General features: G+C 60.6%; 2 protein-coding genes across 2 annotated transcripts; both read left to right on the top strand.

Moving 5' to 3' along the window:
• Positions 1 to 360: 360 nt before the first annotated feature.
• Positions 361 to 12,922, top strand: THOP1 (thimet oligopeptidase 1). The gene is made up of 13 exons (XM_058040778.1): positions 361 to 576; positions 917 to 1,120; positions 5,028 to 5,176; positions 5,644 to 5,751; positions 6,511 to 6,613; positions 6,693 to 6,853; positions 7,659 to 7,794; positions 7,878 to 8,244; positions 8,497 to 8,698; positions 8,787 to 8,973; positions 9,282 to 9,410; positions 9,630 to 9,766; positions 11,022 to 12,922. Exons 1-13 carry the CDS (start codon positions 561 to 563, stop codon positions 11,175 to 11,177), a joined length of 2,055 nt encoding a protein of 684 aa, XP_057896761.1. The 5' UTR covers positions 361 to 560; the 3' UTR covers positions 11,178 to 12,922.
• Positions 12,923 to 17,267: 4,345 nt separating this feature from the next.
• ADAMTSL5 (ADAMTS like 5) lies at positions 17,268 to 23,628 on the top strand. The gene is made up of 12 exons (XM_058040630.1): positions 17,268 to 17,404; positions 18,641 to 18,692; positions 18,784 to 18,929; positions 19,538 to 19,598; positions 19,667 to 19,775; positions 19,862 to 19,989; positions 20,073 to 20,190; positions 20,598 to 20,681; positions 21,262 to 21,425; positions 21,519 to 21,753; positions 22,015 to 22,086; positions 23,315 to 23,628. Exons 1-12 carry the CDS (start codon positions 17,268 to 17,270, stop codon positions 23,626 to 23,628), a joined length of 1,620 nt encoding a protein of 539 aa, XP_057896613.1.
• The last annotated feature ends 3,126 nt before the right edge of the window (positions 23,629 to 26,754 follow it).

Genomic DNA, 26,754 nt, shown 5'->3' with positions numbered 1-26,754 from the left:
GGCTCCAGCGGGTCCGGAGGCGGAGGGGTCCCGGCGGAGGGCCGGTCCCGGTGCCCCCGTCCCGCTCCCGGTGTCCCCCGGTCCCCCCGCGCTCACCGGACACTCGCCTGGGCCGGGCGCGCTCCCGCACTGCGCATGCGCCGCGCCCTCCGCGCGCCGGCTCCGCTACGGCCCCGCCCCTCCCACTGGCACAAGAATGGGCGTGGCCTATGGAGGAAGCCCCGCCCACACCGGTACCATAGAGATGCTGCGTTGTCACGGCAACGCGCGGGGGCGTTGCCATGGGAACGGGCGGGCGGGACCCGGGGATGCTCCGCGCCCGCCCCGGGGCCGCTCCCGGCCGGCTCTGAGGGTCGCGGCGGGGATGAGCCTCCCCCTCCGCCCGGTCCCGGTGCGGTGCGGTGCGGGCGGGAGCGGCCCGGTCCTCCAGGCTCCCAGCATGCCCCGCTCTCCCGCCCGCCTCTCCGGTCGGGGCACATGCTCGGTGCGTGGGGCCGGCCCGGTTTCCTCCCGGCCTCGTCAGCAGCGTGGGGCCTCCCGGTATCCCCGGCACAGCCGACATGGCCCCTCCGACAGGTACCGGCGGGATGGGGGGCGCGGGGACACCGGGGAGCGCGGAGACACCGGGGACACCGGGGAGAGCTTTGCGGCGGTGGGACCGGACCGGGGCCGGCAGGACCAGACCGGGGGCGGCGGGACCGCACCGGGGACGGCCCCTCAGGCCAGCCAGGGTCTCCTGTGCCGCCAGGTCACCTCTGTCCCCGAGGAGGACAGCCTTGGCAGGGACACCGGGCCGGGCTCGGGGTCGGGTTTCGGTGAAGCATTTCCCAGCCCCGGGAGGGCTCGGATCTCCCGGGACATGATCCCACCGGCAGTCCCCAGCGCTGGGGCCCTCCCTGGAACGCTGTCCCCGCAGGGAATGTCGTGGACAGCCAGGCCCCGCGTCCCCTGGCCAGCCAGCTGCGCTGGGACCTGACGGCCGAGCAGATCGAGGCCATGGCGGCCGAGCTGACCGAGAGCACCAAGCTCGTGTACGACCGCGTGGGAGCCCAGGAGCGCGGCGAGGTCTCCTACGAGAACACCCTCAAGGCTCTGGCCGACGTGGAGGTGGAATACACAGGTGGGGAGGCTGTTCCTGCTGGCAGGGGTGCGGTGGGATGGATGCCGGGATGTGGCGTTGGCATTGTCTGGACAGACAGGCAGACAGGATTCGCTCTGTCTCAGGTTTTTGCTGGAGCGCTGCTCTTGGGGCTTCTGCAGGGATGGCAGCAGGGAATCATTTACCCAGTGAGGTGGTGGAGTCATCATCCCTTGAAGAATTCAAAAAAAGACTGGTTGTGGCACTTGCTGCCATGATCTAGTTGAACAGTTAGAACATCGGCTGGACTTGATGATCTTATAGGTCTCTTCCAGTCTTGAACTTCTGTGATTCTGTGATTCTGTGAATATTCTTGTTTTCCTCTGTGGAATTGCATCAGGACAGGGCGTGGTGGCTTTGGGGGAAGTGGGTGTAGGAAGGGATTGTCCCACTTTGAGATTTAAAGGAGACAGGGAATGCTGTTGCCATCAGGAATCGTGGAATTCCTTGAGATGGAAGGGAGCATCGAGCCCTGCACAGAACTCCCCAAACCTCCTGTGCAAAGCTGTTGGGGGCTCACAGACACAGAATTCTCCTGGATTTGGGAGGATTTTTGTGGGAAACCAGTGGGTGGATGTGCTGAGCAGGAGCTGCTGCCATCAGGAATCATGGAATTCCTCAAGCTGGAACTGAGCATGGAGCCCTGCACAGGACTCCCCAAACCTCCTGTGCTGACAAAGCTTTTGTAGGCTCACAAACACAGAATTTCTGTGGATTTTGGGAGGATTTTGATGGGAATCCAGCAGATGGACATGCTGGGCAGCAGGGAAAGGACCAAAGGGAGCAGGAGCCATGAGGAATCATGGAATTCCTCGAGCTGGAAGGGAGCATCGAGCCCTGCACAAAATTCCCCAAACCTCCTGTGCTGCCACAGCTGGGGCAGAGCTTTTGGGGACTCACAAGCACAGAATTCCTGTGGATTTTAAGAGGATTGTGGTGGGAATCCAGTGTGTGGATGTGCTGGGCAGCAGGGAATGTGCCATCCCTGCCATCAGGAATAATGGAATTCCTCAAGCTGGAGAAGCACAGAGATCAAAACAATTCTTATTTGCTGCTCCTGTGTTTTGGAACACGTGGAATGTGTTAAATTATTTACCTGAAAGAATTTGATTAGATTCTAGTGTGTTTTGTTTTCTTAACCAATCTCTACAAGCTGTTTCCTGACGGGAGACAGCCACGAGATTTTGAGTGTTTATACAGTTTCAGTTTAGAGTCGTGCAATATAGTATAAAATAATAATAATATAGTATAAAAAAGTGATTAATTAGCCTTCTGATATCACAGAGTCAGGGGTATTGCCTAATTTTACAATAGTGGGAGGCTCTGAGCTTGCCCAGAGCAGCTCTGGCTGCCCCCTGGAAGGGTCCAAGGCCAGGTTGGAGCCCCCTGGGGCAGTGGGAGATGTCCCTGCCCACAGCAGGGCTGAGCTCTGAGGTCACTTCCACCCCCTCCCACGATTATTGAGATTTTTGGATTTTATTTATTTTTTTTTTTTAGCTCTGTGCTGTCACCTGCTTTTCTCTCCCTGTGGCTGCCAGCAGAATGTTGGTTTTATTCCCAGTTAATGTTTATACAGCAAGGAACCAGCACAAAGAACAGATTTGGAAAAACAAATGAACCCAAGGGCAGCCCTTTGGCAGCTGCTTTGCCAAGGCTGTCCTGGCTTTCATGTGTCACCAGTGGGAACAAAAGCAGAAAAGATCCAAGAAACTCTCACCTCCTTCCTCAGTTTTCCCTGGGGCAGTGGGCAAATGTCTCTCCACGGGCCTTTTTCCTGCTGGGATGTTTTTGGGAATAAATCCTGCTGGGTTTTCTTGGGAGAGTAAATCCTGTTGGGATTATTTTTGGGAGAATAAATCCTGCTGGGATATTTTGGAGAATCAATCCTGCTGGGATATTTTTTGTGAGAGTAAATCCTGCTGGGATTTTTTTTTTGGAGAATAAATCCCACTCTGATTTTTTGGGAGAGTAAATCCCACTGGGATTTTTTTTGGGAGAATAAATCCTGCTGAGATTTTTTTTGGAGAATAAATCCCACTCTGATTTTTTGGGAGAGTCAACCCCACTGGGATTTTTTTGGGGAGAGTAAATCCCACTGGGATTTTTTTTGGGAGAATAAATCCTGCTGGGATATTTTGGAGAATAAATCCTGCTGGGATTTTTGGGAGAGTAAATCCCACTGGGATTTTTTTGGGAGAATAAATCCTGCTGGGATTTTTTGGGAGAATAAATCCTGGTGGGATTTTTTTGGGAGAGTAAATCCCGGTGGGATTTTTTGGGAGAGTAAATCCCGGTGGGATTTTTTGGGAGAATAAATCCCACTGGGATTTTTTGAGAGAATAAATCCTGCTGGGATTTTTTGGGAGAATAAATCCTGGTGGGATTTTTTGGGAGAATAAATCCCACTCTGATTTTTTGGGAGAGTCAACCCCACTGGGATTTTTTTTGGGAGAGTAAATCCCACTGGGATTTTTTTTGGGAGAATAAATCCTGCTGGGATATTTTGGAGAATAAATCCTGCTGGGATTTTTGGGAGAGTAAATCCTGCTGGGATTTTTGGGAGAAAAAATCCTGCTGGGATTTTTTTGGGAGAGTAAATCCCACTGGGATTCTTTGAGAGAATAAATCCTGCTGGGATTTTTTGGGAGAATAAATCCCACTGGGATTTTTTGGGAGAGTCAATGCTGCCGTTATTTTTTGGGAGAGTCAGTTCTGCTGGGATTTTTTAGGAGAACAAATCCTGCTGGGTTTTTTTTTGTGCGGTTTTGGTGGTTTATTTGCAGCAGCATGACAATTCAGGTGGCCCCTCCTCGTGACACCTGGTCTGCTCGAGCTGCCCCACCTGTCTGGGACAGGGAGCAGCCTCATCTTCCTCCTCTCCCCGTTCTTTTTTTTCCTAAAATAATAGGGGAAAAAAATAATTCCTCTTGCTCAGCAGGAGGAGTGTTCAGCTCAGCAGGGCTGTCAGCACTTCCCTGGCTGAGCTGCCTGTTCAGCTTCTCCCGGGGAGGGGATCCAGGTGCCTGGAGAGCACCTGGAGTGCTGCTCTTGGAGCTTCTGCAGGGATGGCAGCAGGGAAATGTTCTCCCCGCTTTCCTCCGCGGGACTGCATCAGCACAGGGCACACCTGGGGCGTGGTGGCTTTTGGGGGAGTGTCTGTAGGAAGGGATTGTCCCACTTTGAGGTTTAAAGGGGACAGGGAATGCTGTTTGCCATCAGGAATCGTGGAATTCCTCGAGCTGGAAGGGAGCATCGAGCCCTGCACAGAACTCCCCAAACCTCCTGTGATGTCAGACCTGTTGGGGGCTCACAGGCACAGAATTCCTGAGGATTTTGGTGGGAATCCAGTGGGTGGATGTGATGGGAAAAGACCAAAGGGAGCAGGAGCTGCTTCCATCAGGAATGATGGAATTCTGCAGCTGGAAGGGAGCATCGAGCCCTGCACAGGACTCCCCAAACCTCCTGTGCTGGCAGAGCTGTTGGGGGCTCACAGGCACAGAATTCCCATGGATTTTAGGAGGATTTTTGTGGGAATCCAGCAGATGGACATGCTGGGCAGCAGGGAAAGGACCAAAGGGAGCAGGAGCTGCTGCCATCAGGAATCTTTGAGTTCCTTGAGCTGGAAGCATCAAGCCCTACGCAGAACTCCCCAAACCTCCTGTGCAAAGCTGTTGGGGGCTCACAGGCACAGAATTCCTGTGGATTTTGGGAGGATTGTGGTGGGAATCCAGCATGGGGATGTGCTGGGCATGTGAAAGGTGGATGTGCATCCCACCTCTCCCCTTGTGTGTGTGTGTGAGGGGAGGCAAAGGCTCTGGGGCTGCCAGCCTGGCTGTGGGTGTGCACTGGGACGTGAAGCCACCATCCCTGTCCCTTTTTGTCCCCCCAGTCCGTAGGAACATGCTGGACTTCCCCCAGCACGTGTCCCCGTGCAAGGCCATCCGCGCCGCCAGCACCGAGGCCGACAAGAAGCTCTCGGAGTTTGACGTGGAGATGAGCATGAGGCAGGACGTGTACCAGAGGATCGTGTGGCTCCAGGTGTGTCCCCTTTCTGGCTGGAACCTCCTGGAATTCCAGCAGATCCTTTACCTCCATCCCAAAGCTGAGAAAGGAAGGATGCAGGAGTGGGGAGGGAGCGCGGTGGGGTCACGGCAGAGTGGCACAGCTGGAGTGAGGGATTTTTTTGGGAGAGTCAGTTTGGGATGGGGAATTTGGGATTGAGGGCTCTGCCCCCTCACTCAGAGCCTTGATCAACCCTTTGTTGGTAAATCCAACCCCCCTCAGTGGTGATGTCCCCCAAAATGCTGACATGGCACAAAGGTGGTGTGTTTAAAGCAGTCTGGGAGGAATCCCTGCCCCGAGGTGACACAGGAACCTCTGCACCAAACCAGAGCCTTCCCTGGGGCTTTTCCATCTGCTGCTGGGTCTCTGGTGGTCCCAGAACTCCCACTGGGAAGGAGCTTCCTGCAGCTCCCTGAGGAGAGGAGATTTGTTTTGTTTTTCAGGAGAAAGCAGAGAGTGCTTCCCTGAAGCCTGAGGCAAAGAGGTACCTGGAGAGGCTGATCAAGCTGGGGAAGAGGAACGGGCTCCATCTCCCTGAGGAGACACAGGAGGTGAGAGCACAGAATCTTGGAATGGTTTGGGCTGAAGGCACCTTAAAGCCCATCTTCCACTGTCCCAGGTGGCTGCAAGCTGGCCTTGGACACTTCCAGGGAAGGGGCAGCCACAGCTCCTCTGGGAAATCTGTGCCAGGGCCTCTGCACCCTCACAGGAAGGAATTTTTTTCCTAAAATCCCATCTAATCCTATTTCCTGCCAGTCTGAATCCATTCCCCCTTGCTGTGGAAGGGCTCAGGGCAGGTTGTGAGGCTCAGGTTTGGGTTTTTGCTCCCAATTCTGGTGGTTTTGGGTGATGTCTCCAGCCCCCCTTTTTTCCTTTCTGTTGAAAGGGTGATTTTAACAAAGTGGGAGTTGAGGAATTCCTGGGGAGGTGGAATTGGGGAGTTATCAAATCCCCACATGCCCAGGGCTGGAGTTGGGCTGAGCTGCTCAGGAGCCTCCATCTCTTACCATGCACCAGCAGAGGAGCTCAGAACTGGGTTAAAACCAGAAGAAAATGGGAAATAGGAGAGGGGAGGTTGTTACTGCAGCACCTGCAGCTCCTGAGGCAGCAGGGAACAGGCAGGACCTGCTGAGGTGGCTGAGCCCTGCCAGGTGTGACCCCAGGGAGCCTTTCTGGGCTGCTGGCTCACCACCATTAATTGTGCACCATCATTAATTGGGCTGGCTCAGAGCTGGGCAGCTCAGCAGGGTGGGAACAGCCTGAGTGCCCCTCCAGCTTTGATTTCTCTCCTATTTTTTTGCATTTTGAAGAAAATCAAAGCTATCAAGAAGAAGCTGAGCGTGCTGTGCATCGACTTCAACAAGAACCTCAACGAGGACACCACCTTCCTGCCCTTCTCCAGGGAGGAACTGGGTATGGAGGGCTCACACTGGATGGTCCCAGAGCATTCCTGCAGAATCCAGGGCTCAGCTCCTGCCTGCTCTTTTCCCAGGGGGGCTCCCTGAGGATTTCCTGAACTCCCTGGAGAAGACAGAGGATGGGAAGCTGAAGGTCACCCTCAAGTACCCACACTACTTCCCCCTGCTGAAGAAGTGCTACGTGCCCGAGACCAGGAGGAAGGTGGAGGAGATGTTCAACTCCAGGTGCAAAGAGGTCGGTGGGACTGACCAGGGCACCCCGGGAGAGATTTGTGTTCCTTTCCACACTGCTTCCCTTCTCCTCTGTGTGGTATTTTATGAGCAATCCCTTTGCCAGGATTTTTCATAAAATACGAAAATTCTTCTCCTGGGAAGCTTCAGCTTCTCTGTTTTGCTGCTTTAGAATGTGATTTAGAGAATTGTTTATTAAGCATGTTAATTGTTTTAGTTTAATGGCCCATCACAGCCAGCTGTGCCAGACTCTCTGAGTCTGTCATGGGTTTTTATTACCATTTTTTTAAAATTTTCTGATATATTTTTTCTCTTTCTTTAGTAGAGTTTTGGTATATGATTTTATAATATAATACAATGTGATATAATATGATATAATATAATACAATGCAATATGATTATATATTATATTATATTATATTATATTATATTATATTATATTATATTATATTATATTATATTATATTATATTATATTATATTATATTATATTATATTATATTATATTATATTATATTATATTATATATTATGTTATATAGTATAATGTAATATGACATAACATAATATAATTAGTACAATACATTGCAATATAATATAATATAGAATAATATAATATAATATAATATAATATAATATAATATAATATAATATAATATAATATAATATAATATATTGCAATACAATATAGTATAATATAATTTATTTAATAATAAATCAGCCTTCTGAGAACTTGGAATCAAATTCCCATCTCTCACCTTCTCCTGGCACCCACAGCAACACCACACGTGTACTTCACTCTGCCTTGCAGGAGAACTGCTTGATCCTGAAGGAGCTGGTGGACCTGAGGGCTCAGAAGGCCAATCTGCTGGGCTTCAGCACCCACGCTGACTTTGTGCTGGAGATGAACATGGCCAAGAGCAGCCAGACGGTGGCCACGTTCCTGGGTACGTCCTGGGGCCGAGCAGGGACATCCCCAGCAGGATGTGCTGCTCTGATCCCTGATCCCAACCCTGCCTGCCTTCCCCAGATGAGCTGGCCCAGAAGCTGAAGCCCCTGGGGGAGAAGGAGCGGGCTGTGATCCTGGACCTGAAGAAGAAGGAGTGCGAGAAGCGCGGGCTGGACTTCGACAACCGCATCAACGCCTGGGACATGCGCTACTACATGAACCAGGTGGAGGAGACCAAGTACAGCGTGGACCAGAACCTGCTCAAGGAGTATTTCCCCATGCAGGTGGTCACCACGGGCCTCCTGGCCATCTACCAGGAGCTGCTGGGCCTCACCTTCCACCTGGAGGAGAAGGCTCAGGTGTGGCACGAGGACGTGCAGCTCTACACCGTGAAGGACGCGTCCTCCGGCGAGACCATCGGCAAGTTCTACCTGGACCTGTACCCACGGTGAGACCTGGGGAGAGGGGAAATGTGGGAGCGGGAGGAGCAGAGCCTGAGGAGGAGAAGGAGGAGGAGGAGGAGGAAGTGGAGGAGGAGGAGATTCCTGCTCCCAGCTGTGTAGAGTGGAGGGAGCGCCGTGTGCTGGGGCAGGGATGTCACCAAGGGCCCTCACTTGGGGCTCCTCTGAGCACCACAGTGGGTGATGCCACGGCTGTGTGTGGGTTTTGGAAGGATCCTGAGCCTCCTGTCTCTCCCCAGGGAAGGGAAGTACGGCCATGCTGCCTGCTTTGGCCTCCAGCCCGGCTGCCTCCTGCCGGACTCCAGCCGCCAGATCTCAGTGGCCGCCATGGTGGCCAATTTCACCAAGCCCACGCCAGACGCCCCATCCCTGCTGCAGCACGACGAGGTGGAGACCTATTTCCACGAATTTGGGCACGTCATGCACCAGCTGTGCTCTCAGGTGAGGCCTCCCTGCGCTGGCACAGCTTGGGGTTTTCCCCCTATCCCGTTATTTTTTGTGGAATTCCGAGCTGGCCGTGTTCCCCCAGGCGGAGTTTGCCATGTTCAGTGGGACACACGTGGAGAGGGACTTCGTGGAGGCCCCGTCGCAGATGTTGGAGAACTGGGTGTGGGAGAAGGAGCCTCTGCTGCGCATGTCCAGCCACTACAAGACAGGGAGCCCCATCCCGGATGAGCTGCTGGAGAAACTCATTAAATCCCGGCAGGCAAACACAGGTGGGAGGGATTGGATGTCCCCTGGGTGTGGGGACAGGAAGGGGACACTCAGTGACCTGGCTGGGGGCAAAAATGGCTTTTCTTTGCTTGCCGTGGTGCTGGGGGTTCTGAGGGGATGGGGAGAAGGAACCCCTTTGTCCCTTTCACATGCTACATCACGCTTTCTCTTCCCATGCATGTGGGAAGAGAGGGGGTGATGTGGCACACGAGAGGGACAAAGAGGTGCCACCCAGCTTACCCTGCTGTCACCTGCCTCAGTGTCAGCATCCCAACCTCAGTTTCCCTCCTCTTCCTCCTTTTGGGAACAGGGCTCTTCAACCTGCGCCAGATCGTCCTGGCCAAGGTGGACCAGGCACTGCACACCCAGACCAAGGCTGACCCCGTGGAGGTGTTTGCCCAGCTCTGTGAGGAGGTGCTGGGTGTCCCTGCCACCCCAGGTACACCGTGCCACCCTCCTGTCCCTCTCGCCCTGTGACAGCTCACAGCGAGTTCCTCCCGTGCGTGTGGGGACAGTTTCTGCTGGCTCTGGGAAAAGCAGGGCTGGAAAGTTCCTCCCGTTGTCCCCTGGGTTGTGTGAGCAGCTGGGACAGCACTGGAGGGATTTTTTTTTCCATGGGGAGGACTGGAGTCCCTTTTGACCCCTTTTGTCCCCTCAGGTACAAACATGCCAGCCACCTTTGGCCACCTGGCTGGGGGTTATGATGCTCAGTACTACGGCTACCTCTGGAGCGAGGTGTACTCCATGGACATGTTCCACACCCGCTTCAAGCAGGAGGGAATCATGAACTGCAAGGTAGGGATGGCAGCATTCAGAAACACAAAACCACCAGAAGGATTCTGTGCAGGTGCTTTAATTGAGGAGCTCTGGGTGTCAGGGGTGCAAACCCAAATCTGACGCGTTCCTCCCAAATTTTGGGATGAACATCTTTTTATATTTTTATGTAATTCTAATGTTAATTATTAAACTTATATTGTATATATAGATTTCAGCCAAGCATGGCTCCTCGTGGCCCCCCTTAAATTTCTAACATAGTTTCTCATGATTCTTCCTATGATTTTACAATAATTATATTTAATTACTAAACAATCATCACATCTAACAATTGTATATATATTTACACATATATATACATATATATGTATACATACATACATATACGTATATATGTATATGTACATACATATATATACACATACATATATACTAATTATTATTAGTAATATTATATATTTATTTTTTATTAATAGTACAATTATTATTAATAATATTATTATATATTTATATATTAACATTTATTTATTTATTTATTTATACATATATGTACATACATATATACACATACATATACACATATATACTAATTATTACTAGTAATATTATTATATATTTATATTTTATTAATAGCACGATTATTATTATTAATATATATTTATATATTAAAATTTACTTATTTATACGTATATGTACATACATATATATACACATACATATATACATATATACTAATTATTATTAGTAATATTATTATATATTTATATTTAATAGTACAATTATTATTATTAATATTATTATATATTTATATATTAACATTTATTTATTTATTTATACGTATATGTACATATATATATATACACATACATATACACATATATACTAATTATTATTAGTAATATTATTATATATTTATATATTAACATTTATTTATTTATACGTATATGTACATACATATATATACGCATACATATATACATATATACTAATTATTATTAGTAATATTATTATATATTTATATTTTATTAATAGTACAATTATTATTATTAATACTATTCTATATTTATATATTAGCATTTATTTATTTATTTATTTATTTATTTATTTATACTACTTACGCAGGTGCAATGATCTGGCAAAACTCTGACATTTTCAGAGTCTATCTTTAACATTTTTCCAGGGCCCCACTATCAGGGGCAGGGTTCTGTGTGCATGCCCAGGGTGGGTGTGCCAGCCCTGCCCATGTGTGTGTGTGTGTCTGTTTGTGTGCCCACAGGTGGGCATGGATTACAGGAAGTGCATCCTCCATCCCGGTGGCTCCGTGGATGCTTCAGACATGCTGAGGAGGTTCCTGGGCAGGGAGCCCAAGCAGGACGCCTTCCTGGCCAGCAAGGGACTGAAGGTGGAGAGCAACTCGGTGCCTTCAGCCTGAGAGGTGCTGCAGGGCCCTGGCAAGGGGGAAAATCTCCTGCCCACGCACCTGCCCTCGCCTGGTTCCTGTCACCAAACACCCCCTGCCTGGAGCTGCCCCTCTGAGCCCCTCATGAGGCCATGTGGTGACACTAAGGTGACCTGCCCTTGTCACCCCAGGGTTTTGTGGGTCACCCCCATCAATTGGCTGAACTTTGAACCTGATTTTCTGCACAAGGGTGAGTTTTGGCCTCGTTTGGAGCCGGGGAGGAGGGGTAAGAGGAGTTCCCAAACTTGAATCTTTGTTTTTAAATCCCTTCTCTTTTAAGAAGCCTCGTTGTTGTTGTTGTGTTGTTGTTGTTGCCACCTTGGCTTGGTTTGTGACACAGCTGTCACCAGGGCAGGGACAGTCCTGCTCTCCCCATCTTTGGGCACCTCTTGGCTGTGCAGTAAAGATGGGGAGATCCCAGAGCTCCAAACCCACAGGGATTGAACTGGAACATCCTGCCCTGAACCCCTCAGGGACCCTCCTGCCTGGCAGGGGGACAGAGGTGGCCAGTGCAGGTGTTCCAGAACAGGGGTTTGGGGACCTCTGTGGCCTCTGTGTCCCATCTCAGGGTCATGCCAGGGGCTCAGGCTGTGGCAGCTGAGGGTGTTGCTGTTGCTGTCAGCTCCTGGGACAGGGCAGGGTTGTGTTTATGACTGAAAACACGGAGCTGACAGCTTCAAACAACACAAATGCCGGGATAAAAATATCCAAAATATCCCCTGGGCTCCGTGCCAGGCCTTGAGCTGCCGGCCATGGGGAGGGGCAGCAGCCAGCCTGGGCTGTGCCACCTGCCCCAGGCTGTCCCCAGCGTGCCCCAAGCCAGCCCGGGCTGTCCCCAGTGTGCCCCAGGACCCTGCGTGGCACAGGGTGTTGTGGCACAAGGTTCCTGCCCCTGTCTGGGGTGGCTTCCTTGGGGGCTGAGGAGCTTCAGGGTGACCTGGGATTTGTGTCCCACCCCTCGCAGCCTCGGGTGCATTGTGTGAGGCCATTTGAGGGCTGTGGGATCCATGCCTGCCACTCTGCCATGGTTTGGGGACACGAGTGACAGCTGAGTGCCCCAGCTCACTGCCACCACCCCACCACTGCAGGCTGTTCCCTGTTCCCTGTCCTTTGTCACCAGCGCTGGGACAAGGCTCCCCCCAGTGCAGACAAAGTCGTTGCTGTCACCTCTGTCCCCCAGGCCCCGCTGGTGACACAGGAAGGTCGGTGACACCCCCTGGTGACACCCCCTGGGCGGGTCCGGAGGCGGCTCCTTGGTGCTTGCTGGGGCCACCTCGAGCATCTTGTCCTTGTCCCCTCCCCTCCGTGTTTTCTGGGTGTTTTTAGTGTCCTGTTTTACTGAGCTTTCAGCATTTCCTCCGACTCTTCTCTCCAGAGAGAGGGAGAAGTGAAGCTGAACAGGGAAACCACGCACTTTCCTCCCTCTGTCCCCTCTCTGATGTCCCCACTGCCCCGTGGGGGTGACCTGGCACCTCCCCATCCCCATCCCAGGCTGGCAGGGAAGAGAGAGCTCCTTTTTATTTTGGTGGTTTGGATTTGGGGGGTTGTTTTATTCCTGTTAACAGTTTTAAAGGGCAAACTGGCGCGCGTGTGTGTGGGTGTGTGGGTGTGGGTGTGTGTGTGCTGTCCGTTCTGGTCACGTCCCACCCCCTGCTTGTTTCCATGACTGGATTTCTGGATTTTAGACGGTTCCCAGCACTAATAAAAGTTTTCCTCCGCAGATGTTGGGGCTCAGCTCCTTTGGGCAGGGGTGACAGGGACACAGCACCGCAGCATCCAGCACAGGGGCTCCTGTCCCACGAAGATGGGCACGGAGTGGCAGGCACGGGGCGGCAGCGTGTGGGGTGTGAAACCCTGGGGAGGGACAGGCGGTGACTCCCCCGTGTCCCTCAGTGTCCTCCGTGTCTCTCAGTGTCTCCCATGTGCCTCAGTGTCCTTTAATGTCCCCTTATGTCCTTCAATGTCCCTTAATGTCCCTCAGTGTCCCTCAGTGTCCCCATGTGTCCCTCCGTGTCCACCTTGTCCCCCTTGTCCCTCAGTGTCCTCCCATGTCCCTCAGTGTCCTCCTGTGTCGTTCAGTGTGCTCCCATCTCCCTCAATGTCCCCTGTGTCCCAAGGTGCCCCTCAGTATCCTCCCATGTCCCTCAATGTCCCCTGTGTCCCTCAGTGCCCCTCAGTGTCCTCCCATGTCCCTCAGTATCCTCCCATGTCCCCCGTGTCCCTCTGTGCCCCCTTGTCCCTCAGTGTCCTGCCGTGTCCTGCCGTGTCCCTGTGTGTCCCCCCATGTCCCTCAGTGTCCCCGGTGTCCCCAGCCCCGCACCTGTGTGAGGAAGGGGTGCTGCAGCAGCCGTGCGGGGCCGGGCCGTGCCGCGGGCTCCCGCTGCAGCATGAGGGCGATGAGGGCGCGGGCAGGGCCGGAGAGCCCCGGGGGCGGCGGGTACCGAGCGCTGCGGATGCGCCGGAACAGCTCCGGCCGGTGGCGGGCCTGGAACGGGGCGTGCCCGGTCAGAGCCGTGTACCTGCGGGAGAGCGGCGGGCCTGTGCTGCCTCCGGCGTCCCGGCCTTCCTCCATCACCCCTCTTGCTCCCTCCGGTGTCCCTGTCATTCCTCTGGATCCTCCCTCCCTCATCCCTCCAGCCTCTCCATCCTCCTTCCAGCTCGCTGTCCTCCCTCCATGTCCCCTTATCCATCCTCCCTCCCTCCATCTCCCCTCATCCCACCCTCCCTCCATGTCCCCTTGCCCTCTCCATTTCTCCCATCCTCCCTCCATCTCCCCTCTCCCTCCCTCTGTCCATCTCCCCTTACCCAATCCTACCCCCCATCTCCCTTCTTTCCATTCTCCCTCCATCTCCCCTCATCCCATCCTCCCTCCCTCCATGTATTTCCCCTTAACCCACCCTCCCTCCATCTCTCCCTCATCCTCCCTCCATCTCCCCTCTCCCTCCATGTCCCCTTATCCCACCCTCTCTGTCCCCTCATTGCATCCTCCCTCCCTCTCTCCATCTCTCCCTCACCCTCTCTCCCTGTCCCCTCTCCCTGCCTCCATCTCCCCATCCCCTCTCACACGGCACACCCCAGTGCCCAGACATCCGCGGGCTCCGCGTGTCCCCTGCGCTCCAGCACCTCCGGGGCCAGGTACATGGGTGTCCCACAGAGCGCCCTGAGTTGGGGACAGCCGAGGTGACCCTTGGGGACACGGACAAGGTGAAACCCCCTCCCTGCATCCCCCAAGCCCCTCTCACCCCCAGCGCCGCCCGGGCGGTGCCGCTCGCTGAGCCAGCCCCAGGTCCCCGATCTTCACCCGCATCCTCTCCATCACCAAGAAATTACCTGTGCAGGGAGAGACGGGAATTGTGTCACCCTCGGGCCAGCCACCCTGGGGACACCCCCGGGTCCCCTCCCCAGCCCCACGCACTCGGTTTGAGGTCCCGGTGCACGAGGCCGTGGCCGTGCAGGTAGCGCAGGGCCGAGAGCAGCTGCCGCAGGTAATAGCGAACCTCGGGCTCCGTCAGGCGGCCCCGCGCCCGCAGGATGGCGGCGAGGGACTGCGGACAGAGGGACAGCACTGGGACAGAGGGACAGCGGCTGGGGACAGAGGGACAGCGCTGGGACAGAGGGACAGCGGCTGGGGACAGAGGGACAGCGGCTGGGGACAGAGCGACAGGGGCTGGGGACAGAGGGACAGCGGCTGGGGACAGAGGGACAGCGCTGGGACTGAGGGACAGCGCTGGGACAGAGGGACAGCGCTGGGGACAGAGGGACAGCGGCTGGGACAGAGGGACAGCGCTGGGACAGCGACTGGGGACAGAGGGACAGCAGCTGGGGACAGAGCAACAGGGACTGCGGACAGAGGGACAGCGCTGGGACAGAGGGACAGCGGCTGGGGACAGAGGGACAGCGCTGGGACAGAGGGACAGGGGCTGGGACAGAGCGACAGCAGCTGGGGACAGAGGGACAGCGCTGGGACAGAGGGACAGCGGCTGGGACAGGGACAGGGGCTGGGGACAGAGGGACAGCGCTGGGACAGAGGGACAGCGGCTGGGGACAGAGGGACAGCGCTGGGGACAGAGCAACAGAGACTGCGGACAGAGGGACAGCGCTGGGACAGAGGGACAGCGGCTGGGACAGAGCGACAGCAGCTGGGGACAGAGGGACAGCGGCTGGGGACAGAGGGACAGCGGCTGGGGACAGAGTGACAGCGGCTGGGGACAGAGCGACAGGGGCTGGGGACAGAGGGACAGCGCTGGGACAGAGCGACAGCGGCTGGGGACAGAGGGACAGCGGCTGCGGACAGAGGGACAGCGCTGGGAGAGAGGGACAATGCTGGGGACACTGAGGACGGACTGGGGACAATGGAGGGGAACTGGGGATGAAGTGACAGGGACTGGGACAGAGGGACAGCGCTGGGGACACTGAGGAGAGACTGGGGACAGAGCGACAGTGGCTGGGACAGAGACGAGGGATGGGGACAATGAAATGGGACGAGGACAGAGTGACAGGGACAGAGCGAGGGGGCTCTGGGGACAGAGCAAGGCACCAGGCCGGGCCCTGCTGAAGCCTCGGCCTGAGGGGGCTCAGTTTTGGGGTGTTTAGGCTCAGTTTTGGGGTTCGAGGGCTCCGATTTGGGGTGCAGAATTTCGGGGTTCAAGGGCTCAGTTTTGGGGTGTAGGAGCTCAGTTTTGAGGCGCAGAATTTCAGGGTTGAAGGGCTCGGTTTCGGGGTTCAAAAGCTCGGTTTCGGGGTGCAGGAGCCCGGTTTCGGGGCGCAGGTCTCACCCCCCGGCTGCACAGCTCCAGCAGCAGGTAGAGGTGCCCGCCGTCGGCGAAGTGCCCGTGCAGGCGCACGATGTGCGGGTGGCGCAGGCGACACTGCAGCTCCCGCTCCCGCTCCACCTGCACCGACAGCAGCCCGGCAGCCCCGGGGGGACCCTCAGGGACCCCCGACACATACCCGGGGGACGGGAACCCACCCAGACACCCGGGGAGGGGCACAGGAGGGGCTGTGCGGGGACACCCGGGCACTGTCCCCTCTCCCCGGGCATTGTCCCCTCTCCCCGGGCACGGTCCCCTCTCCCCGGGCAGTGTCCCCACTCCCTGGGCACTGTCCCCTCTCCCCGGGCAGTGTCCCCCCGCACTCACCCTGTCCCCCACGCCCGCGGCAGCCAGCCGGGCTCTCGGGATCACCTTCGCCGCGTAGCGCCGGCCACTTGTCACCTCTGTCACCTGGTAGCAGCGGCCGAAGGTGCCCTGCGAGTGACCCCGTGGGCTTGGGGTGCCCACCCAAGTGTGGGGCTCGGAGCCCCAGGGACCGGAGCTGCTGGGGCTCAGCCCCGTGCCTCAGTTTCCCCTTTCCCAGATGGATCGGGACGCTCGGGGGGTGCGGGTGTGTGATCCCCCCATGGTGCCCAGTGGGGAGGGGGCGCTGGGGGCAGCTCAGGGGGGGCAGTTCAGGGGATTTACCTCTCCCAGGAGCCGTCCCCGCTTGTAGAGCGTCCCGCTGCCTTCATCCCGGAGGTACCAGCCCGGGGGGGGCTCAGCCCCTGCGCTCCCCGGCTCCATCCCGCCCGCTCTGCTCGGTACCGGGGACACCCCGAGGGACACCGGACGCTGTAACCCCTTCAGCTCCGGGTGCGGGTGTCCCTGGCGGCCAGGGGTGCTGCGTGCTCCCCCCGCAGCCAACACCCACCGCTCTGTTTTCCCCCAACCCAAAGCGGAGACCCCCGCGGGGGTCCCGGCCCTCGGGGATGCGCAGCACCGGAGGGTCCCGGATCGGGGTCCGACCGTGCAGGGAGCTCCTGGCGCCTCCTCCCCTCCTCCGCTGGGGCTGGGGGGGTCCCGGGGGGGCGCCGATGTTGTTTTACAGCCCCCAGGACGCCACCACCCCCCCAGCCCGACCGCCGGAGCTCCGGGCCCCCAAGGGTTAACGGGCGGCCGGGGAGGGCTGGGCGCACCTTTGGGGCTGGATATTAATAACGCGGCGGGGAGGGACGGCGGGCGAACGGGGAGGGTGTGTGTGTGTGTGGGGGGGGAAGCCTCGCCCGGCCCCCCCGGAGCTGCGCAGGCGATGCCCGCTGGCCCCGGGTCCCCCCCGCTCCCCGCCGCCGCCGCGCCGAGCCGGGACGGAGCCGCCGCGACGCGGCCGACGAGGGGCGGCATGGCCGGGAGGGGCCGTGGGGGCGGCTCGGACCCCCACGCTGCCGGGTAAGCTCCTGGTTTGTGCTTTAACCCTCGCGGACCCCCCCTGTCCCGAGACTCCGCGCCTTCCCGCAGCTCCTGCGGGGAAACTGAGGCACGCGGTGCCCCCGCGCTAGAGCGGGGTTTGGGCATCACCCACCGGGCATCGCCCGAGCCTCGGCGGGGTCCGGACGATACAAACACCCCCCTGGAGAGGCGGCAGCGCGACCCCCCGGCCCTTCCCCTGTCCCGCCGGGGGTGCCGGGGGCTGCCCGCGATGGGACGGAACCGGCCCGACCGGGGATTCCCGACACGGGGATGGGACCCCCGCACCCCCCGCACCCTCCTGGCACCTCCCGCAGCCCCGGGCAGGGCGCTTTGGGGGGGCTGCAGGATGGGGCGCTGTGGGGGCCTCCCGCTGCCCCCCACCCCGCGGGGCCGGATCCGGATCGGGGAGCGACGCGGGAGCCCCGGCGAGCAGGTCTGGTCCTGCCCCGGCAGGCAGCGATCCCGGCCCGGCGCCCGCCGCGGGGCCCTGGGGGCGGCGGGGCCATCGCCCGTGCCGGGGCTGCGTGGGCACGTGGGGGGGACACCCCGTGTCACCATCCACCCTGTGTCACCCACCCTGTGTGACCCCTCACCCCGTGTCACCCACCCCGTGTCACCCACCCCGTGTCACCCACCCTGTGTCACCCACCCCATGTCACCCACCCCGTGTCACCATCCACCCTGTGTCACCCACCCTGTGTCACTCCTCACCCCGTGTCACCCACCCTGTGTCACCCACCCCGTGTCACCATCCACCCTGTGTCACCCACCCTGTGTCACCCACCCCGTGTCACCATCCACCCCGTGTCACCATCCACCCTGTGTCACCCACCCCGTGTCACCCCTCACCCTGTGTCACCCACCCTGTGTCATCTCCCACCCCATGTCACCACCTTGTGTCACCCACCCCATGTCACCACCCCGTGTGACCCACCCTGTGTCACCCATCCCTGTGTCACCCACCCTGTGTCACCCACCCCGTGTCACCACCCAGCATCACTCACCCCGTGCCCCCCACCCGCCTGTCCCCGCTGGTGGCACCAGACCCCACATCCCCTCCCTGGGGTCTGGCTTTGCCCCCCTCACCCCCATCCCCTCTCTGTGGTCCCGGGGGTGTCTCGGTGCTGTCCCCACCTCGGTGGCCGTGCTGGGCAGGGGGACAGCCCGGTGCCACCCTCCTGTCCCCGGGCTCAGGGCTCTCTCCCTGCCCCGCAGGCGCTGGCGGCTGCTGCTGCTGGCCTGGCTCAGCCTGGTGGGCACGGCACAGGTGAGGGGGCTGGGGGGCACTGAGGGGGTCCATGGCACCCCCTGGGCTCCTTCATCCCACCCCAGCGCTCACCATCACCTTCCTCACGCAGGACCCAGCCCTGGGGACACCAGCGAGGGTCCCCGAGCCCCCGGCCCCTGCTCGGCCCCAGGGGACCTGGGGGTCCTGGGGACCCTGGAGCTCCTGCTCCAGCTCCTGTGGGGACGGGGTCGCCCTGCGCAGCCGGCGGTGCCTGCGGTGAGTGGGGCACGGGGCGGCACTGACCCCCCCCAGCTCCCAAACCCCCCCATGTGGCACCCAAGGCCTTGCCACCACCTCGGCCTGGTGCCACCAAGGTGCCACCAACCCTGTGGTGGCTCAGTGGCATTGTAGCCCTGGAGCTGGGAGTTCCCTGTGTGCCACCAGGGTGCCACCATCCCTGTGGTGGCTCGGTGGCATCGTAGCCCTGGAGCTGGGGGTTCCCTGTGTGGGACCAGGGTGCCACCATCCCTGTGGTGGCTCGGTGGCATCGTAGCCCTGGAGCTGGGGGTTCCCTGTGTGCCACCAGGGTGCCACCATCCCTGTGGTAGCTCGGTGGCATCGTGGCCCTGGAGCTGGGGGTTCCCTGTGTGCCACCAGGGTGCCACCAACCCTGTGGTGGCTCAGTGGCATTGTAGCCCTGAAGCTGGGAGTTCCCTGTGTGGGGCTGCCACCATCCCTGTGGTGGCTCGGTGGCATTGTAGCCTTGAAGCTGGGGGTTCCCTGTGTGCCACCAGGGTGCCACCATCCCTGTGGTGGCTCGGTGGCATCGTAGCCCTGGAGCTGGGGGTTCCCTGTGTGGGACACTGCTGTCCCTGTGCCCGCAGGAGCAGCGAGGAGCAGCCGTGCCCGGGGGACCCGCGGCAGTACCGGCTCTGCCCGCTCCAGGTGAGTGCCGCGGCACCCACGGGGCTGTCCCCGGTGCCCGTGGCCGCTCCATCCCGGTGCTCCCACAGGGCTGCCCCGCCGGTTCCGTGCCCTTCCGGGCCATGCAGTGCTCGCTCTACGACAACCGGCCCGTGCTGGGCACCTCCGCCCGCTACCGCTGGGTGCCCTTCCACGGAGGTGAGTCCCGCCGTGCCGACGGCGCCACCGGGGGATCCCGGCCGTCCCCGGCATCACCCCAACCCCTTCCCACCCTGCTCCGGCAGCCCCAAACCTCTGCGACCTCAACTGCCTGGCCGAGGGACACAATTTCTACTACAGCTTCGGCCGGGTGCTGGACGGGACGCGCTGCAGCCCCGGCTCCCCGGACCTGTGCGTCGGCGGGCGCTGCCTGGTGGGTGTGAACGGGACTGGGACCCCCCTCGGGACCCCCCAGGCCCGACCCCCGCGCTGAGGGGGGGTCTGCGCTCCCCGCAGAGCGTGGGCTGTGACGGGATCCTGGGCTCGGGCCCCGACGCCTGCGGGCACTGCGGCGGCGGCCACGGCTCGTGTGTGCTGGTGCACCGGCTGTTCCAGGGCTCCGACCCCTCCTCCGGTGAATGAACCATTGCCCCGGCCCCCTCCATGGGTGAATGCTTTGGCTCTTGGCTCCCCTGTCCTCCTGTCCCCACCCGTGTCCCCAAGGCGTGGCCTGGGTGCCCCATTGTCCCATCCCCTGTCCCCCATCCCGAGGGTCTCTGGTCCCTTCACTTGGGGGGGGGGGTTAACTCATTGCAGAGGGGTCACTCCTGGCCTGGGGGGGGTCTGTGATGTCCCCAGCGGTGTCCAGAGTCCCTGTCCCCACATGTCCCTGATGTCCCAGCACGTGGGGCCCAGCTGGGTCAATGCCCCAGCCCCGGGTCCCCTCTGTGCCCGTCCCCTCCCTCTCTGTCCCCCCGTGGTGCCCCCTGGGCCCTGCCCAAGCTCTGCCCTGACTCTGCCCCCCCCTCCATCCCCCCCCAGGATATTTGGGGTATGTGAACGTCACCAAGATCCCGGCTGGGGCCACCAACATCAAAGTGACAGACAAGAGCCGCAATTACCTGGGTAGGACCCGAACTGCCCCCATCCCAGTCCCTCCCAGTGCCTCCCAGTGCCTCCCAGTTGGCCCAGGCTGGTGCCAGCTGTGTGTGCGGGCAGGGCAGGGCAGGGCAGGGCAGGGGTGGCCGTGTCACGCCGCGCTGCCCCATGTTTGTCCCTTGTTTGTCCCTTGTCGTGCCGCGCCGCTCCCTCCCTCGGATGCTGTTTTGAGCATCGCGGGGTCACTGAACTCCCAAGCGCTCGGGGCAATTTTCCAGAGGCCGCGGCCGCGTTTTGGGAAGGAGCCAGCGCGGGGCTGGAGCAGCGGGGCAGGGACCTCCATCCCCACCCCCGTCCCCTTTCCCCGTTCCCATGCAGCCGGAGCCCCTTCCCCCCTCCCGGCCGGGCTCTGGGGGGGCTCGGGGCTGGCTCTGCACACCCGGCCGGGGCTGCGGCTCGGGCTCGGAGCCAAGATCCGGCAGGAACGCGGATTCCCGGAGCCCCGAGTGCGGCTCCCGGCCCACGGGAGAGGCCTCCGGAGGGGAGCGGGCCGGGGGTCCCGGGGGCCGTGCGGGGCTCGGTTGAGCGGAGCCGCTCGGTCCCGCAGCGCTGATGGCGAGCGACGGCCGCTACGTCCTCAACGGCGACTGGGCCATCGCGTGGCCGGGGCCCTACGAGGCCGCCGGGACCCTCCTGACCTACGACCGGGCCCCCGACGGCACCGAGAGCCTGGAGGCGCCCGGACCCACCCTCGAGGACCTGCACGTGATGGTGAGGACAGACGGACACGGCGCTGGGGACGGCAGCCGCCCCCGTTCCCACCGCCCCTCCCAGCCCCGCTCGTGTCCCCCCCATCCCCTCCAGGTGCTGCTGCAGGAGCCCAACCCCGGCATCGAGTACCAGTTCTGGCTGCCCCGCGGGCACCCGCAGCTCGGCCGCGGGGACACGAGCGCCCTGCGGCAGCCGCAGCCCCGCGGGGCCGGCAGCCCCCCGCCCCCGGAGCCCCCGCAGCCCCCGGAGCCCCCACGGCCCCGGGGCTTGGCCACGGAGCCACCGCCGAGGAGCCCCCCGGGCCGCAGCCAGGATGGGGATACCGCAGGTACATCCTCGGGGGTCCCCACGGCACCCCCAGGCCCCTGCTGGAGCATCCTGGGCTGCCCTGGCGGGGGGATACCCTAAAAATGACCCTAAAAATGACCCTAAAAATGACCCTAAAATCCCTCGCCAGGGCTCTCAGGAGCCCCGTGTGACCCTCTCTGGGGTGTGGAGTCTCAACCTCCTCTCCCAAGGGTGTGTGAGGGGGATTTTGGGGGTCAGGAGTCCCCTTTGGCCCTAAATTGCTGCAGTTTTATCCCCGCAGGGCGCTGCGGGAGGTGCCGCCCGCCCAAGGGGCGCTCGCAGCGCATCCGGCACTTCTGCCAGAGCGACTTCGGTGAGAGCCGGGCCGGGAGGGGCTCGGGAGGGGCTCGGGAGGGTCCCGGGGGCCGGACAGGGACAAGGACATCGCCAGGGACAGGGCCGAGGACATTGCCAGGAGCGGGAAGGAGCTCGGGGTGATACTGAGGGCAGTGCTGGGCACAGGAATGTGCTCAGGGTGATGCCAGAGGCGATGCGGGATGGGAAGGGGCTCAGAACGATGCCAGGGATGATGAGAGGGATGGGAAGGAGCTTGAGGTGATGCCAGGGCCAGGAAAGGCTCAGGATGATGCCATGGGTGGGAAAGAGCTCAGGGTGATGCCAGGGACAGGAAAGCACTCAGGGTGACGCCAGAGGGTGGGAAAGGGCTCAGGGTGATGCCAGGGCCAGGAAGGCACTCAGGGTGATGCCAGGGGCAGGGAGGCACTCAGGGCGATGCCAGGGGCAGGAAAGGGCTCAGGGTGATGCCAGGGGCAGGGAGGCACTCAGGGTGACGCCAGGGGCAACAAAGGGCTCAGGATGATGCCAGGGCCAGGAAAGGGCTCAGGGCGATGCCAGGGGCAGGAAAGGGCTCAGGGTGATGCCAGGGGCAGGAAAGAGCTCAGGGTGATGCCAGAGGGTGTGAACGGGGTCAGGGCGATGCCAGGGACAGGAAAGGGCTCAGGGTGATGCCAGGGGCAGGGAGGCACTCAGGGTGATGCCAGAGGGTGGGAAAGGGCTCAGGGTGATGCCAGGGACAGGAAAGGGCTCAGGATGATACCAGGGCCAGGAAAGGGCTCAGGGCGATGCCAGGGCCAGGAAAGGGCTCAGGGTGGTGCCAGGGGCAGGGAGGCACTCAGGGTGACGCCAGGGGCAACAAAGGGCTCAGGGTGGTGCCAGGGGCAGGGAGGCACTCAGGGTGATGCCAGAGGGTGTGAAAGGGCTCAGGGTGATGCCAGGGGCAGGAAAGCACTCAGGGCGATGCCAGAGGGTGTGAAAGAGCTCAGGGCAATGCCAGGGCCAGGAAGGCACACAGGGTGATGCCAGAGGGTGGGAAAGGGCTCAGGGCGATGCCAGGGCCAGGAAGGCGCTCAGGGCGATGCCAGAGGGTGTGAAAGGGCTCAGGGCGATGCCAGGGCCAGGAAAGCGCTCAGGGTGGTGCCAGAGGGTGTGAAAGGGCTCAGGGCGATGCCAGGGCCAGGAAGGCACACAGGGCGATGCCAGGGCCAGGAAGGCGCTCAGGCTGCCCCATCCTCGCCCCGCAGTGTTCCGCGGGCGGATCCTGGCTCGGCGCTCGGTGGGGCGGGAGACGCGCTACGAGGTGGCGGTGCAGGCGCGGTACCGGCAGCGCTTCCCGCTGGTGGCCCGCGAGTACCTGTGGGTGCCCAGCACCTGCGGCTGCCCCGCGCTGCTCGAGGGAGCCGAGTACGTGCTGATGGCGCGGCGCCACGTGAACCACGAGCACACCCTGAACCGCGTCCTGCTGCCCCCCGACGGCTACGCCCGGCCCTGGACGGCCCGCGAGGCGCGGCTGGTGCGGGAGGCGGCGCGGCACTGCCCGCACCCCCGGCCGCCCTGAGCCCGGCCCCGCGGGCACCGCCGGGCACCGCCGGGCACCGCCGGGGCTCCCACCGGGCACCGAGCCCTCCCTGTGCCCCCCTCCCTCCCAGCGATGGATGCCCCCGCTCATCGCGCCGTGCGTGGGGCCCGCGTGGCAGCGGGAGGGTGGAGGGGGGTGGTAATTTATTGGGTTTTTTTTTTGCAGGAAATAAATTGTTTATCCCCTCGCTGGCTGCGTGTCCCTTGCTGGCTGGAGATGGCCCAGGGGGGTCCTCCCTTTTCTGGGGGGCTCCTCTGTGTGCCTCTCTTTTCAGGGGGTCCCCTCTGTGTCCCCGTGGGCAACGGGGGCTCCTCAGTGTCCCTCCACTTTGGGGGCTCCCCTCTGTGTCCCCATGAGCAGCGGGGCCTCCTCCATGACCCTCTGTGTCCCCATGAGCAGGGGGGGAGGCTCCTCCATGACTTCAGGGGGTCCCCTCTGTGTCCCCATGAGCAGGGGGTCTCCTCCGTGCCTCTACTTTGGGGGATCCCCTCTCTGTTCCCATGAGCAGGGGGGCTCCTCCGTGTCCCTCCACTTTGGGGGGTCCCCTTCGTGTTCCCATGAGCGGGGGCTCCTCTGTGTCCCTCCACTTTTCAGGGGGTCCCCTCTGTGTCCCCATGAGCACGGGGGTCTCCTTCCTGCCCCTCCACTTTGGGGGGGTCCCCTCTGTCACCCCATGAGCAGGGAGACTCCTCCATGTCCCTCTCTTTTCAGGGGGTCCCCTCTGTGTCCCTCCACTTTGGGGTGTCCCCTGTGTGTCCCTCCCTTTTCAGGGGGTCCCCTCTGTGTCCCTCCACTTTGGGGGGTCCCCTCTGTGTCCCTCCACTTTGGGGTGTCCCCTGTGTGTCCCTCCCTTTTCAGGGGGTCCCCTCTGTGTCCCTCCACTTTGGGGTGTCCCCTCTGTGTCCTTCCCTTTTCAGGGGGTCCCCTCTGTGTCCCTCCACTTTGGGGTGTCCCCTGTGTGTCCCTCCCTTTTCAGGGGGTCCCCTCTGTGTCCCTCCACTTTGGGGTGTCCCCTGTGTGTCCCCACGATTGGGGGTCGCTCCGTGTCCCCGCGCCGAGCCCCTGAGCCGTCCCCAGCCCGTGTCGCCGTGTCTGTCCGTGGCTCCGTGCCAGGCTCTGCCTGCCGGGGTCGGGGCCCTCTCGCTTATCTCCCTTCCGCCGGAGCCCGGCGTGTCCCCCCCGGCCGTAACCCAACCCTGGGGCTGCTGGCGGCCACCGCGGGGCCCCTGTGGGGACAGGATGTGATCGGGGGGGCTCTGGGGCACTTGGGGTGGGCTTGGAGTCAGTGCCAGGGGAAGCTGAGACCCCTCAGCTCGTGTGGCTGGGGACTGTCCCCAAACTCGGCAGCTGCCAGCCCAGGAGGGTCCTTGGCACATCGGGTGGCACCAGCAGGAGCCAGAAATGAGCCGCGGGAGCAGCTGGGGAGCCCAGAGCTGAGCCCAGCTGGTGCCAGTAAAATCTGAGTGATTCCAGGTGGAATTTGGGCTGTAAAGGCGCCTCCACCCTATAAAACCCTCCCTCCCACGCCCACCCCACGGTTAATTTGGAGCTGCTGAGGGAGGGGGGGATTGTCCCTGGCCATGGCGGGTTTGGGGGCCACCCCACGCACGAAGAAGCCCCCGAGGGAGGAGCAGGGGCTCCGCACCCCGAGGGCTGCGGTTCGCGCTGGGGCCGAGAGCCGGCACCGGGAGGGGGGAGAGCGGCCCGCGGGGGTGGGCGAGGGTGCCCGGCTCGCCCAGCACGCCCGGCAAGGGGCGCCTGGTCCGGCGGGGACCCGAGGGGAGCCCCGGGGACAGCGGTGAGCGCGTCCGTGCCCGCGGAAATCCCTGCTCGGGGCACGGGGGCTGCCCTGGATGTGCTGATGGGACCCCAAAATCCCTGCTCGGGGCACGGGGGCTGCCCTGGATGCGCTGACGGGACCCCAAATCTCTGCTCGGGGCACGGGGGCTGCCCTGGATGTGCTGACGGGACCCCAAATCCCTGCTCGGGGCACGGGGGCTGCCCTGGATGTGCTGACGGGACCCCAAATCCCTGCTCGGGGCACGGGGGCTGCCCTGTTCGTGGGGACATGGAGGGGACCCCCTGCTCGTGGGGACACAGAACGATGCCAGGGATGATGAGAGGAATGGGAAGGAGCTTGAGGTGATGCCAGGGATGATAAGAGGCTGCCCTGGATGTGCTGACGGGACCCCAAATCCCTGCTCGGGGCACGGGGGCTGCCCTGGATGTGCTGACGGGACCCCAAAATCCCTGCTCGGGGCACGGGGAAATCCCTGTTGGTGGGGACACAGAGGGGACCCCCTGCTCGCGGGGACACAGAATGATGCCAGGGATGATGAGAGGAATGGGAAGGAGCTTGAGGTGATGCCGGGGATGATGAGAGGCCCCATGCTGCCCTGGATGTGCTGACGGGACCCCCCCTGCCCCACAGACCCTGCGGGACCCCCAGAACCACCCGGCCCCGGCAGCTTCTACTTCTCAGGGCTCCCTGAGCTGGAGCATCAGGACCCTGCTGGCCCTGCAGCCCCCAGCCTGTGAGTGTGAGGGGGGTCCCCATAACCCCCCGATACGTGTGGGGGTCCAGCAGCGCTGACCCTCTGTTTTCCCCCTCCAGGCCGAGCCCTGGCGCCCTGACCCCAGCGAGGGCACGGAGGGGGCGGAGGAAGCCGCAGCACACGCTGGTCCTGGAGCTGGTGAGCTGGGGAGGGGTCTGGGGGGCTCTGCAGGGCCTGGGGCCGACCCTGACCCTGTTCCTGACCCTGTTCCCAGGACGGGACCCTGCTCTACTCCTCGCTGCTCGCCCACGGGCAGAAGGATGCCACGGCCACCTTCACCACGGACTTCCAGGCCAGCTCCTACAAGGTTGGTGTGGAGCTGATTTGGGGCCGTGGCTGAGGTGGCTCTTCACTGCCACCCCGTGTGGCCTCGGTGCCAATGCCCCTTGTGGCTGAAGGGCTCTGGAATCCCGTGGGTGAGGGGTGAGGGATCCTGCCGAGGGCACTGAACCCCCCTTGGGGCTCCCCTTGCTGTCAGGATGGGGGTGCTGGAGGTTTTCCAAGTTGCCGTTCCCTCCCAGGTCCATGTGAAGCTGCGACCACACGTGCA

This window comes from Melospiza georgiana, chromosome 26, assembly GCF_028018845.1.
Source record: "Melospiza georgiana isolate bMelGeo1 chromosome 26, bMelGeo1.pri, whole genome shotgun sequence".
NCBI lineage: Eukaryota > Metazoa > Chordata > Aves > Passeriformes > Passerellidae > Melospiza > Melospiza georgiana.
Note: the sequence above shows the minus strand (reverse complement) of the source record. Positions and strands in the feature narration are given on the sequence as shown.

Bases quoted from the DNA above. Each gene is read 5' to 3' on its own strand.
- ADAMTSL5 (XM_058040630.1), top strand. From the start codon at position 17,268: ATGCCCGCTGGCCCCGGGTCCCCCCCGCTCCCCGCCGCCGCCGCGCCG. The intron at 18,930-19,537 runs GTGAGTGGGGCA...CTGTGCCCGCAG, and splicing joins CGCAGCCGGCGGTGCCTGCG to GAGCAGCGAGGAGCAGCCGT. The intron at 21,754-22,014 runs GTACATCCTCGG...TTATCCCCGCAG, and splicing joins CCAGGATGGGGATACCGCAG to GGCGCTGCGGGAGGTGCCGC.
- THOP1 (XM_058040778.1), top strand. The intron at 8,245-8,496 runs GTGAGACCTGGG...GTCTCTCCCCAG, and splicing joins TACCTGGACCTGTACCCACG to GGAAGGGAAGTACGGCCATG. The intron at 9,767-11,021 runs GTAGGGATGGCA...GTGTGCCCACAG, and splicing joins AGGGAATCATGAACTGCAAG to GTGGGCATGGATTACAGGAA.